The 15201-nt window shown below is 35.2% G+C and overlaps 1 protein-coding gene across 2 annotated transcripts in view; it reads right to left on the bottom strand.

The window, feature by feature from the left end:
• Window positions 1–15201, bottom strand: part of IQCB1 (IQ motif containing B1) — a 40408-nt gene that overhangs the window by 13352 nt on the left and 11855 nt on the right. Inside the window, exons 4-8 of one of the 2 annotated variants that reach the window (XM_007450503.1) lie at window positions 13813–13906; window positions 9044–9143; window positions 5882–6060; window positions 3791–3900; window positions 2833–2942 (exon numbers count right to left, since the gene is read on the bottom strand). In XM_007450503.1, coding sequence (XP_007450565.1) covers window positions 2833–2942; window positions 3791–3900; window positions 5882–6060; window positions 9044–9143; window positions 13813–13906 — 593 coding nt within the window. The remainder of the gene's footprint in view (window positions 1–2832; window positions 2943–3790; window positions 3901–5881; window positions 6061–9043; window positions 9144–13812; window positions 13907–15201) is intronic. The other variant, XM_007450502.1, reaches the window with a different exon arrangement.

Raw genomic sequence — 15201 nt, 5'->3', positions numbered from 1 at the left:
GGAGAAACACACTCCACAGAGTGTGGGCCATCTCAGAGGGCGAGAGCTATATAAGACCAAATTCTAACCACCCCTTTGAGTTATGCATCATGTCAGGTTTCTTCCATGTGACATGTGCTACACGTTAAGAAACTGTTTTTCTCTTGTTAATCTGTTTTAGTTTTTGTCAGTATAATTTTCAGGGCCCCAACCAACGAACCTAAAATGTATAGAGGTAAAAACTGTTTTCTTCCCCTACAAAGTCAAACAAATAAAATTAAAATACCTAAGTATCAGCACCATGATAGAGGAAGGTAAATTGTGAGCTTTCCTGCTTGTGAGGCAGCTGTTAGCTGCTTCAGTAAACCTTGCTGAGGAAAAGGGTACTTAACAGAAAATAAAGTTTCTGACAATGAAAAGTGATTAAATAAAGAAGAAACCCCCAAGAAAGTGCTTTAGCAAGGGTGTGACTATAAAAGAGTACCTCTTGTTGAATCCGAAGCTCTGATGAATCTAGGTCCATAACTGTGAGTGGTGGGCAGTCCCTCCCCCAAAAAAACATGGGAGAGGGAAACTACTCTGAGATAATAACCTGACCAGAAAGAGACAGAAATAACCTTGGCAGAAAGCCCAGATACAAAGGAAGTAAAAGAAATTTGCATAAATTGTTGCTGTAACTAATAGAAGAGGAAAGATGCTGAAGCCTGGAGCAAACTGGAGATTAAAAAACTAAAAACTCATTATAATGTGAGATTTAAGTTTTGGCTTCATGGCTAATGTCTTATAATGGATATATTTATAACTGGTCTGGTGTTGTTACATAAAGCAATGGAATTTCTATTTTAAAATAGTGGAATCTTAATTAGATTCCACAGATACCCCTCTAAGAGGACAAAATCTTTAATCCTAGGATGCTTTTAAGTACAGATTTTAATATTGCAAAGAAAAGTAAACTGGCAAATTTGGCAACTACTGTAAGACTAAACATTAAAGGTCTGAATCCATGGCATAGGGGCACCTTTAAATGTAAGAGGATACATAGCTGAGAATGGTAGCAGGAAGAATCCATAAGGGCTAACTACTCTGAGTTCACTACAAAGGTAAGGCTATACCAAGAACATCTCAGACTCTTGAATAGAAGAATATACACTGTGACTCTCAAAATATTCATCATTTCCCAAACTTATTTAACCAAAGAAATAACTTTTTAAATATTTTTAAAGAAATAGCTAGTAGGATAGACAAACTTTGAGCAATGCTGGAATGGATTATACTTGCCTCTCATGAGTACTATTTACTTAACAGATGTGCCTGTCTAACTAGATTTGTGAATCTTCAAGGGCAAAAAATGTGCCATATGCATTTTCCTCTAAGTGCTCAGTAACATGCTAAAAAAACCTTTTTATTATTTTAATCTTGTGAGGTACATAGACAATTATCCCCATCTTATAGATGGGAAATTTGAGGCGAGAGAGGGAGGCACCTTGTCCAAGATCATTCAGCCCATAAGTTGCTGAGAAGGGATACAAACTCAAGTCTGTTTACTCTCCCAATACTTAGCACAGCCTCTGGCATATATTAGGCACTTGAAGCATGCTTAAAAAATTAACGTTTTTTTGGCTACCAACAAAACTCATGCCCAATGATATTAATAACTTATCTTTTAAGTCTTCTCTGAAGGAAACTTTTATCAATGAAAAGCATGTCCACTAAGGGACACAGCCAGAGTGGCTTCAATACCTTACACTAACCCATCCAGATTCTTAGAGGCAATGGAAAGGAAACCCACAGACACAAATGACTTAGCTCCTAAGGTCATTTATGATAAAGTAGAGCCATCTCAGAGGTGATTTCTCATGCAGCCTAACTTAAAGCTAAATTTTAGTTCACTATTTTTTTTTTTTTTTTTTTTTTTCCTTGCGTTATGCGGGCCTCTCACTGTTGTGGCCTCTCCCATTTGCGGAGCACAGGCCCGCGTCTCCTGCATCGGCAGGCGGACTCTCAAGCACTGCGCCACCAGGGAAGCCCCTAGTTCACTATTTTAAAACACATTTGTAACTGAGAAACACAGCTGCAGTTATTAAAAGAATAGTTTCAGCTTTCTTAAAAAAAAACATTGACTTCTGGAATATGCAAGTTACACTTTAGTGAACTAAAATTTAGCTTTAAATTAGGTTACATGAAATCACCTCTGAGATGGCTCTAATTTATCAACAATGACCTAAGAGCTAACTCATTTGTGGGTGGTGTGTGTGTGTTCTTTTTGTCACCTCTAAGAATATGGATGGATTAGTCATGTAAAAACTGGGCCATGTCTTCAGTATTTTGTTTTTAGTTTACTTGAAATAGCAACAAATGACAAACTATGTCATATCTCAATGACCATATGTATCCATGCCATATTTACTGAGGAAAATCAGGTTAAAATACTTAAAACTTTTTGTACTCATACACATTTTTACCATAATTACATATGAACAATTACGGCAACTTTTGGTTTTAAGGGTTTAATGAGATAATTGACCATTACTGGCTCCCTCTGTAGGCCTGGCCCACAAGAAAGTCTTATTAAGTGAACAGCATTGTGTATTTGTTACATCAGATTCCTGTCTTACATTATGTCTTTTGCTTTTGAAAGTACATCTGGTTAATGAAGTGCTGGTACTCAGAAATGTATGAAGCAAGAATGAAAGAAACAGATTAGAATATTGAAAAAGAAAAAAAAAGACACCCCAAACTCTTAAGTTTTCACTCAGCTATACTCTAATAAGATATATCTATAAGATATAAGATACTCTAATAAGATATATCTAGCCCTCTCAGATTATAATTCCTCTCACCCAAATTTTTTACCTGAAACTCCTCTGCAAAGTAATCACAGCAGATGGAAGCTTCTTTAATCTCTTTCTAGTCTGGAAACCCTTCCAATAAGCTTGAATCAAGCAAGCTGCTTGATGCAGTTTCTGAAATTAAAGGCCAGAATTAATTTAGAGACATCTCTAGGAAAGTCTTTTTTAGAAGTTTACTTCTTAAAATATCAGGCCTGGGCAAGTATTAATCTCCATTTTTAATAAGCTGAGCAGGAGGCAACATCTGCATAGGGCCAGGACAGGGAAGGCCTAAGAATATTAAACCTGCTCTCCCAAAGGAAGCTCAGTTAGGCATTATCTAGAATGTATTCAAGATACAGTCTAGTTAGCTTCAAATTCTCCCTGATTAATCTCACTTCCATTCCCATTACAAGGATTTCATAGTTTTGCTTATTTAATGTTTTAACATCTTTGCTTCACTTCCTATGCCTGGTTTCATTTATTCAAAGATTCAAGGGTATTCAAGAGTCAAGGGACTCTTTGTATAGGTTTAAAAAAAAACGCTCTGGGGCTTCCCTGGTGGCGCAGTGCTTGAGAGTCCGCCTGCCGATGCGGGAGACGCGGGTTCGTGCCCCGTTTCGGGAGGATCCCGCATGCCGCGGAGCGGCTGGGCCCGTGAGCCATGGCCGCTGGGCCTGCGCGTCCGGAGCCTGTGCTCCGCAAATGGGAGAGGCCGCGACAGTGAGAGGCCCGCATAACGCAAGAAAAAAAACAAAAAAAAAACAAAAAAAAAACGCTCTGGGGTTAAAAATTTAGACCATAAACAACTCCTTCTCCCATCAAACTATGGCTGCTCTGGATGTTAGGGGAAAATAAGTAAAGGAAGGAGGAGAGAGAGCAAATAAAAGATTCAAGAGACTACCACTATCCAATATTTTGAAACTAAAATGTTTACTGAAATGTTAGTAAATATCATGCAAATTATTTTTATAATTTAATACCTGCTCTTCTACTTCCTGATAGACCTTAGGGCTTAAAAGACCAATGAGCTGTCTAAGTTCTTGACTAAACTCTGTCCCACGCTCTTGTTTATTTAGTAGACTTCTGAGTCCTGAAATGCAATAACAAAGGCACAACTATTAATAATAAAATATGATTTTGTTATCCAATCAGAATTAATTTGAGGTTAAAAAGTCTAGTTTAGAAACAAATGAAACAATAACAAGATTAATCACATGATTTTTCTTTTTCCTTTTCTCAAAAACTTCTAGATTGAGGTCTCTAGGATTTTCCACTGTCCTGGAGTTCTTATGTGCTTACTCGTGAGATCTGATGCAAAATCTGTCTAGTCAACTTCTTTAATTAAAAAAAAAAGGGAGAATGGAATCACTGCGATAAGTCAAAGGGTAGAGACATATAGTTGTTTTTTTTTTTTTTGAACATAAATACCTTAAACAAAAACATTTAAAAAAAGATAATGAATACATACTGAGTAAATGCCTATCCTGTGGAAGCACTTAAGCAGGTTATTAGTTACTACTAATTAAATGGAGTTATTATTACATAAAAATATACAGTACTGTATGTAATTTGGGGTAAATCAATAGGTTCTTGAGCATTTATTATAGGAGAAGTGCTATAATATTAAAATACTGCACTTTCACCCCAAATTAAAACTGAGTAGTAATATAAGTTACAAAGTAAGTACTATTTCCAGCGTATGGAGGAATGATGTATTATAATGTATGTACGCAAGATACATTAGCAAGGGAAAATGGCCTTGGAGTGTACAACTGGGGAAGCCACTAGATAGGTCTTTCCATGTCTTATACTTTCTTCAAGACTCAAGTTCTCAGCAGTATTAATAATTGTAAAATATCTTGAGGAAACTGAATAAGTTCTACTGTTGAGAAAAGAAAGGGAGACAGCTTAAGATAAAATTCCTTTAGAATGAACTGTTGGACATTCACATTTCTATAGAAGAAATCTAATTACAGAAATAAAAAATGTGTATCTGGCACAATATCATCTAGACAGTTTTATTACTGGCACTTCTCTCCCTATTTCTATAATACATAAAATAATTACAATGTTCACAGTAATGACTCACGCAAGATAAGTCACTAAAGCGCCTTCCAAATCATCAAGAATGATTAAAGGCCATTGTAATAGTTTTGGTATTAAATGCATCACACTATATTCTAATTCTTGAAATTTTATATATAATATAACCCTGTATTAGTAAGTATATTTAATCAATTAGAAACCTACTTCTTGACCATACTGAATAAGAAAATATATTGTAATGAACTCATGGCTCTGGCTAGCAAAGAAATAAAACAAAGCTAACATATAACTTTGATTCACAGTTGAAAAAAAAAAAAACTACCTGAGTAATTCTGGGTAAACACCTACACTTTTTCCATGCCTCTGTTTCCACTGCTATATAATGAGGATAAGAGTAAACATCTCACAGGATTGTTATGAAGATTAAATATTTTATACACATAAAGTATGAGGAATAGTTATCTGACACATAGTAAATGCTCAATTAAATGAAAGATTATTATATGGTAATGGTAAAACACTGAGTCCTTTCCTTCTCAAGTTTTCTGACTTTTTATTCACATATATGTTTGATTTTGGAGGTGAGGGAAATTTTTTGTTTGTCTTTGAGGAAAGGCAGTATAGGAGTTGAAGAGTAATTATTAATTGATGTAAAGATCAAAAGGGCTGTCAATCTCTGAAGCACAGCTCTATTTTCTCAGTAAAGTTAGGTAAGATCACTGATCTTTTTTTGGTCATTATTTTACTACACTATATGGTATATTCAATTCCCAGCCTTTTTGTCAGAGAGGGAGCAAATATTCATTGTAACCTTGTCAATAAGGTATCATATGCCACCTGTTGAGACATGAAGATGGCTGGATTACATAAAGGTTTTTTCCCTGAACTGTTATCTGCTGTGACAGAGTTTATCTGCACATTTCAATTATTGACTTTTTAAAAACACAGGTATTTTGTTTTCCATAAACCATGAATAAAAATGTTCTTTTTGAGACTTTCAAGAAAAGAAAGAATATATGTACTACCTTTGTAGCAGGCACTTAGTCTCAGTAAAATCAAAATTTCCTGATGGGATTTAGCCATCAACAGTAGGAGCCTTGTAGCAGTACTTCTTATGACTGGACTAGGAGTTGATAAAAGTTTGAAAACAACTTCATCTAAAATTGAATGCAGGGTTTTCACTTCTATTCTGAGTAAATCACCACTAATAGAACAAAATAAAAAAAAATGTACCGTTACTAAACGACATATAAGTATCACAAAAAATTAAACATTACAGGTGCAGCAAGTTAATGCCTATGGCCTGATCCATGAAGATAACCAATAGTTTAAGCAGATAGCTTAGTTCCAAGAATACATCACACTAAATCAATTAATTGAATTCTTACTGTAAGGCACCATGCTAGGTAAAGTAAGGAATACAAAGTTGCCAAAGAAACTTGCAATCAAATACTGGAGGAAAGATAAATGTGCAAAATAGTAAATAGATGGTTCAAAAGCTTCAAGGCAATAATAAGAGGAAGATCACAGGACATTAAGTACATGGTTCACTGCTTAATGATGTATGAAGACAAACATGTTATAGGAATTCAATTATCATGTACTTAATATAGAAGGAACTTTTTCTTTTAGTATTCCTTTATTACACTAACAACCTCATGTTGCATTACTGATGTCATGAAAAATTACCTGAAACGTCGAAATAGTCAAAAGGGATTACTGGGTGTTCTTTTACTCACCCCACCAAGGAGTATGTGATTTTCTAGGGGTGTGTACCTTTGATTATCCACTACTACTGATTAGGATATTTTGCAATTCTGTAAAAGTAGATGTTGGCTTGTAGAAAGCAAATAATGGCAATGATTATTATCTGAGAACAATGCAAAGAGATTCTTACTCAACAACAATATAAATGACTTTTATCCAGTAGAAAAAGTAACCGTAAAGGTTATGCCTGATATTCTCTACCATTCAGCTTCTGTGATAAAATGTTCTTCTGATCCTCTTCCATCCTCTACTTACAGATTTTTGACCATTCTTTCTCAGTCTTCTTTGTGGGCTCCCGTTCCCCAATATACCCCTTAAAGGTTACTCCCCAGGATTCCATTTTCAGCCCATTTCTTTTCTCACTCTATTCATATTTTCCACTGAGCTCATCTTCTCTCATGTTTTTAACTCTTGTTTTTAGGCTAACTCATAAGTCCACAGTTCTAGTCCAGATCTCTTCCAGAGGTCAAATTCACTTGTCAGTGGACATTTAAGTTGTCTTGTCTTTGGGTGTTACAGATAGAGCTGCTATAAACATTTGTGTACAAGTCTTTGCATGGACTCTTATTTCTCGGTCTGTTGAAAATATCTACCTATGTTGGACATAACCAATATTGAATTTGTTTTGGCTATACCACTGTCTATTATCCATTATAGAAAACTTGGTGTCATACCTGAATGCATCCTTTATCTTACTCCGTATCAAAATGCTCATGAAGCCCTAATGATTTTTTATTTTGACCAGCTTCATTAAAGTATAATTGATATACAACAAACTGCACACATTTAAATGTACAATTTGGTAAGTTCTGACATTTCCCCATCACAATCAAGATAATGAACATACCCATCACCCCCCAAAGCTTCCTTTTGTTTCACTGTAGTCCCTCCCTTCTTACCTTCCCTGGCACCTTATACCCAGGCAACCACTGATCTGCTTTCTGTCACTATAAATTAATTTACATTTCCTAGAATTTTATACATAGTTATGATTGTAGATCCTATCTGAACATCATCAGTTTGCAGAAATGATTACTTTGTATTACTAAAGGAAGAGGGGAAAAAAAAAAAAGAGCAAAGCAGAGATTCTATGATGGCACAAGTTTGATTTTCTCATCCTTTTAAAGCCAAATCAAAGTATGACCATTTCTGCTAAACTTCCTGCCTTTGTATTACTTTACAAATAAAGAAAATTTTAAGATGTAGGCAGTTTCAATAACCAGATGTGGTTAAGTTGCTTGGAAACAATTTGATCCTTTCAGATCTTGCTTTTATTTTGTTTGGATGATCCAGAATGGTGCTCAGTCTAGTGCTATTATCCCCCACTACTAAGATGAAACCATCCTGAGTACTCTCAGTGCTCCATTTTTCATGTAGTTTTCCAGTTTGGCTGCTGGAATCAGTCAGTATTCCTGGCTCTGTGTTTCTGGTACGGCTCCTTTTAATCCTTCTGGATTACTGTTTTCCACGACATTGGATAGTTTCCTCAAACGCATGTGCTGATCAGTACTCTACTGAAAGCTTGTAGGGGACTCTGCAGATCTCTGGGGTTCTCTCTTTGTATAGCTCTCTCTTCTATGGTATCCTGTCTTATAAACTCTAGCCTACTTTTCACCCTCTGCATGTTGTTTCTTACCTGTGTGCACTTGCTTATATTGTTACCTCTGCCTAGAAATACTGTTTTCTCTTCTTCCTCCCTGGCTAATTTCTTATCTGTAAAGTTTCATCTCAGGTGTTAACCTTCTCCAGGAAGTAGCCCCCCCCCCCAGTTTGGTTTAGGAGCTCCTCTAATACTTGTGTACCCTTAAACATGGTAACTTATTACACTGTAATATAATTGTCCTTATGTGTTAGTCTCTTCCACTATACTGTAAGCTATTTGAAGACAAGGTTCATATCTTAATCAATTTTGTAAACCCAATGACAGACAAATACTTGGCATGTATAGTAGATGCTTAACAAATCCATATTGAACTGAAAGAATCAATGATTTCAACAGTGTTTACTCTGCCTTTCTATTTTAACCTGGGAAAGTTACCTATTACTTCTTTTATGCCCTTCTATAGCACCTGGCAAATACTAAGCTTGCAGTTTGCTAAATAAATATATGATTAAATATTTTTTATTGTGATCCCAATATTTTCCTTCAGATATCACAGTAATTTTTCTTCTCTAAGCCTGAGATTTGGGCTAAAATCTTCTTAAGCTCTAAGATAAGATACAAATTTGATAACAAATTTCCAGTCTTTTACAGTATTTTACATCCATTTTTTTCTGAAATACAATGGTAATAATAGAGCTTTTTAAATGCCATGTACAAGTCATATGCAATTGAAGATTTTTAGGAAAATTGGAATAAAATTGGTAATGCTTCTGATCACAAATAAAAAAATTCTACATATTTTGTAAGGCCAAGTTACCTGTTGATCTGTAGTACGTTCTGCAGCATGGTCATGACCGTAGATCCTACCTGAACATTGTCACTTTGTAGTAAGTGTAAGAAATGATCACTTCGCAGTACTAAAGGAAGAGAAAATAAGAAAGATTAAGATTCTATGATGATACAATTAGTATTTACTTGCCCTTTCAAAATGAAGCCAAAGCATAATCATTTGTTAAACTTCCTGCCTTTATATACTTTGCAGTAAAGATTTTCTAGAATAGTTTCAATAACTATAATAGATAGCTATCCCATTTTTATGGACAATTACAAATAAAGAAATACTTAGCTAAGATGGGACTTCCCTGGTGGCACAGTGGTTAAGAATGTGCCTGCCAATGTAGGGGACACAGGTTCCATCACTGGTCTGGGAAGATCCCACATGCCACAGAGCAACTAAGCCCATGAGCCACAACTACTGAGCCTGCACTCTAGAGCCCACGAGCCACAACTACTGAGCTCGCGTGCCACAAATACTGAAGCCTATGCACCTAGAGCCCGTGCTCCACAACAAGAAAGCCACTGCAATGAGAAGCCCACGCGCTGCAACGAAGAGTAGTAACCCCCGCTAGCTGCAATTAGAGAAAGCATGAAGACCCAATGCAGCCAAATATAAATTAAAAGAAAAATAAAGAAATACTAAGCTAAGAATCTACTGTTATCTCCCCTTAAATTAAAAGTAAATCTCCTTTCCTAGCAGTGATTTCAGTGAAGAAAACCAAATTTTCTGTGAAAAAAAGAGAATGTGAAGGAATAGCAATGGTACAGATGACTGTAATCAGCGGCTCATGTCCTTACAAATTTAATTGTTATATAATGTATCATGTTTATCATGTTTGCTAATATCTTATCTTAAATAATAATAAATCATTAATTACCCAGAAGAGTATTTGTTTTTATTGGTTTATAATTTTTAGGTTCTGAGCAGCCAGTTATGAAGACTTGGCACTGGATGCTTACTTACGCAAGTCACTTAACCTCTCAGAACATCTATTTCTCCCTCTAAAACTAAAAATAACAGCTCTTTCACAGACTCCTGTAAAATGTCCTAGAACAGCGTGGGTTCCCAGTAAATGCCAGTTTATAGTCCTTTCTTCACTAACTGATCAGAATTTTTTTAAAAAATAAATAAATTTATTTATTTATCTTTGGCTATGTTGGGTCTTTGTTGCTGTGCACAGGCTTTCTCTAGTTGCGGTGAGTGGGGGCTACTCTTCATTGCGGTGTTCGGGCTTCTCATTGCAGTGGCTTCTCTTGTTGTGGAGCATGGGCTCTAGGTGTGCAGGCTTCAGTAGTTGTGGCGCACGGGCTGTGGAGCGCAGGCTCAGTAGTTGTGGCACACAGGTTTAGTTGCTCCGTGGCACGTGGGATATTCCCAGACCAGGCCTTGAACCCGTGCCCCCTGCATTGGCAGGCGGATTCTTAACCACTGCGCCACCAGGGAAGCCCCTCAGAATTTTAATTAAAGTGGGATCAGGTATGTTGGCAAGGCAGCTCTGTGAACACTACCCTAGCTTCTACAAAACAACTTTCCTCTTTTCCTCTTTCAGTTTCCTGAGGGAACGTATTTGATTTCTTTCACATACTAACTACTGTTCTTCATTTCTATTTATATAATCCAGTATTTCAATATCTCACCAGATACCATTCTTTTTTAATGTTTAACAACTTCAAAACACAGTACCACCACTATTAAATATTTTTATGGCTTCTAATTTTCTATTCTTTAATAGTAAAAAAATTCTCATCTGTAGCTGGGATAAGTGTATTTTTCCATTTTTGTCTACTTAAAGATGTTTCATTAACAACTCTTTAATTAACTTTGAATTCACTGAAATCATGTAGTATCTAGTGTGTATATACATTTTTTCTATATTGGAAAAATTATGATAATTTATTAAAGTTATTCTACTTTATTTTTTATACTATTTGTCTTATATTATTATATAACTTATTTTTGGAGCCTCTATTATGTTTTTCAAGTGCAGTCAGATAATTATTTGGTCCCCCAAACTAAAACTGATACTTCTTCCCATTTCTTTATTTAATTAAACTTTTTACAATTAAAGTTTCAAACATATGTAAGAGTAGAGAGAACAGTATAATGACCCTGTATGTACCCGTTACTCAACTTTAACAGTGATCAACTCACCAACAATCTTGTTTCATCTATCCCATCTTCTACTTCCTGCCTCCCATTTTATTTGAAAGCAAATCTAAAACATCAAATCATTTTATCCACAAGTATTTCAATACATATTCCCAAAACATATGAATTAGTAAAAAATAAAACATAGCCATTATCTAACCTAAATAATCATGATTCCCTGATTTTATCAAATATCCAGTCAGTCCTCCCATTTCCACTTTTTGTGTGAATTTTTTTTTTTTTTTTTTTTTTTTGCGGTATGCGGGCCTCTCACTGTTGTGGCCTCCCCCATTGCGGAGCAGGCCTCTCACTGTTGTGGCCTCTCCCATTGTGGAGCACAAGCTCCGGACACGCAGGCTCAGCGGCCATGGCTCACGGACCCAGCCGCTCCGCGGTATGTGGGGCCTTCCCGGACTGGGGCACGAACCTGTGTCCCCTGCATCAGCAGGCGGACTCTCAACCACTGCATCACCAGGGAAGCCCTTTGTGTGAATTTTTAAAAGTTTATTTGAATCAAGATCCAATTAAGAGTCACACATTGGAACTGGTTATCTTTCAAATTCCTTTTAACCTATGGGTTTCTACTTTACCTTTTTCCTTGCAATTTATTTATTGACGAAACTATGTCAATTGTCCTATGAGTTTCCCACAGTCTAGCTTTGCTAACTGCATTCCTGGGGTATAATTTAATGTTTCTCTGACCTTCTAAAAATTGGTAGTTGGAGCTCCAGGATCAAAATGATTCATGTTTGAATTTTTGGCATATCCATGTCACATGTGAGGTTATGATGAGGCACTTATTATCTGGCTGTCTCTCCTTTTGAGGTGTTGACAAGTGATGGATAATTCACTAAAGGTTGCAAAATGGCACTATTCTATCATACCCTTTTCACTTATTAGTTGGGATATGTTTATAAAGAAAAGTTTCTCCTCATCAATATGTAAAAAAAGGCAGTATAAATGCTGGACTCTCCATTTACCAGTTTTCAAAATGAACTGGTCCCCTAGCAGACTCTAATGGTAACTTTTATTAATAATGGTATGGGAATATATAAAAAAAGATTAGCAAAATGTTGATAACTGTTGAAGCTCAGTGATGAGTACATAGGGGTTCATTATACTATTCTACTTTCCATAATAAAAGGTTAAAGTTAATAATCTCACTATATTTGACGAGTTTTAATCCACTGTAGTTATTAACCTTATTACTGTTCAAATGTCCCATTTTTAGCTAGTAGAAGCCTGCTTATGTTGGCTCCTGAGTCCTTTTCACAGAATCCTAACAGACTTTGATTGCTTCCTTCCTATCTAGTATTCAAGATACTTCTGGCTTACCTTGCATATTTTCTACCTCATACCTATATACAGTCAGCCATTTCTCCAAGGAGGTGGCTCTTTTGAGAGAAAAGGTTACTGGACATCCTAATTTTGTATCCATTGTTTAACTTAGTTTTAATACCTACTTTATTGGTGTTTTAAATCTACAGATTGATCTGAGGAGTACTGTCACTTTTGTTTTAATTTTTGAAAAGGAATATGACAGGAATATTTAAAAAATTTTCAAGTATTCTCTCACTGTCTCTCTTTAACTAGGTCTTTAATATCTCACTATAGTGTGGCTAAGTACTTTATATTTTTGGTAAAATAGTTCTTTAAGTTGGGAAGTTTATAATAATATTTGTTCTATAATGGGAAATGAATAGATAATACTTATTTTTAAAAGAAGTATTCAAGCATGTTACTTAGCTCTATGTGGATATAACTACCAAAAGTATTAGTTATACTAATGGAAAGTAGTTGCCTTTAGAAAACGGGAACTGGAGTGAGGTGTGAGGGCCAGGGATTGTGTGTATTTTTTAAACAATTCTTACGGAACTATCCAACTCTTTAAATTATGCACATACATAATTCTGAGAGTAAAAAATAAAATATCAATATTCAGTTCAATTTTAACGTTCTAAAAAATATCATTGTTCTTATATTATTCCTATATAATTACATTTTTCTTAGATTAAATCTTTCAAGAAGGTAAGAATGTTATCATGATTATTATTAGTTTACTTTCTCAGTCTTAAGGAAACATAATATAAAACTAACATGTATTTGTATTGTTCAAAGTAAGTACAGAAATCCTATAAGTAACTTTCAAGTTTAGTAAAATATCACTATATAAAAGCTTACTCTTACATCAATAGTTAGGCTGTGAGTTAAATTATATCTATACTCTGTACATAGGGATTTCTATCATACTAAGTCTAAAATATAACTGTAATCTTTGGGGGAAAAAAAAAGATTTTCCCTAGACTAAACTGTTAAGATCATTAATCCTTATCTTAGATTTGCTAAATAGAAAAAACTAAGGAGAAAGTTATATTTTAGCAATTTTCCACTTAATGTAATATCCACATTGTTGATGTTGTCTATTTAAAGCTGGAACATCCAAATGTGCTTTTATTTTTTGTGTGTGGGGTTATTTCAGTGTGGCTTCATTTAACTGTGGTTATCTGTAGTTAATGAGGTATTTATTTTTAGAAAAAAAAAATCAAACTGCTAGCAGGTGACTCTACAATGACTATCAATTAAAAAATCTTTTTTCTTACCATTCTGGATGAGCTGAACATGTCCTCCCAATAGCCAGAAGAGAGAATCAGTCACAATTTCAAAAAAGTGTAGTAATGCATCTTTTTCTTCACCCTTAACACACACAAAAAAAGCCAATTGACTTTTCTGTAATTGTTTTAATTAATAAAAAAATAGACTTCTCTCTGAGGAGTCACAGGACCTGGTTTCTGCATCTATCTCAGCTATTTATGAGGTACATGATCTTGTAGCTTTTAGTTTCTTAATTTATAAAACTGTGGTAACAGGCTAGTAATACCTACTCTACTTAACAGAAATGGTTGCTATCCAGAGGTCAAATGGGACAATATACGTAGTATAAGAACTACAAGTTGATACACTAAGATTTTTCAGTACCAGCTATACATAAGAATCATCTGTGGAGTTTAAAAAAATATCCCTATGCACAGGCTTCAGTCCAAACATACTGAAATCTGAATCTCCAAAGTTAAAAGTCTGGACACCTGACTCTTTACAAGGTTAGCTGTGTGATTTGTTTATGTAGCCAGGGTTGAAAATCACTGCAATATGCAAATGTAGGTGTCAACATAAAAAGCATTATTATTAGTGCATTTCAGTTGCAGCTTCTACTCTATGACTCCATGAAGGCAGAGACCATGTTATTTAGCTCTCCACTATACACCCAGTGTCTAAAACAGTTCTGACACACAGTGAATGTTCAATCAATATTTATCCAATAAATAAATGACAATTTTTTCTGCTTCTTTCCTTCCGGAAAGTAGGGTGAGAAATTATTCTACGTTAGAGTATGTGTCACAATGGGAAATAAGAAACAGATTACATTCACAATTCTGTCTTACTGGCCACATAATTTTAGTGGAAAGTTGTATAAAGGCCATTCATCTTATCCATGTCCTGAATGTACTGTGGCCTAAAAGTAATGACAACAGCAAAAACATGGTTGCTATGGTTACTCTTCATAAAAATGAAAGTATTTTCTTCCTATTATTCTACCTCAGGGTTAGATAGGTGCTTAAATAGACGTATACTAACAAATATACCAACAATCAAAAAAGAAAGAAGTGTCACATTAGATCAAGAATCCCTTTAGTCCAATAAACTGCCTTAGCCAGTTTCACTGAAATAAAGGGCATGGTAATCATTGCTTCCAACCTCGAGGTATAGTGCTGGGCTCCTATACTTACTACTTTCTTTTAAAAACCCATTAGATAATGTCAACCACAAATTCATGGCCTCTGAGACTGGTTAACAAAATTTACCCTTAAGTCACTACAAAATTCTGGCAGTTATTTTCCTATTCTTACATATAAAATACATATATTGGGTTGGCCAAAAAGTTCATTCGGGTTTTTCTGTAACATGTTATGAAAAACCCAAAACCTTCTGGC

This window comes from Lipotes vexillifer, unplaced genomic scaffold (assembly GCF_000442215.2).
Source record: "Lipotes vexillifer unplaced genomic scaffold, Lipotes_vexillifer_v1.1 scaffold1106, whole genome shotgun sequence".
NCBI lineage: Eukaryota > Metazoa > Chordata > Mammalia > Artiodactyla > Lipotidae > Lipotes > Lipotes vexillifer.
The sequence above is the reverse complement of the archived record's forward strand: the minus strand, read 5'-3'. Positions and strand labels throughout refer to the sequence as shown.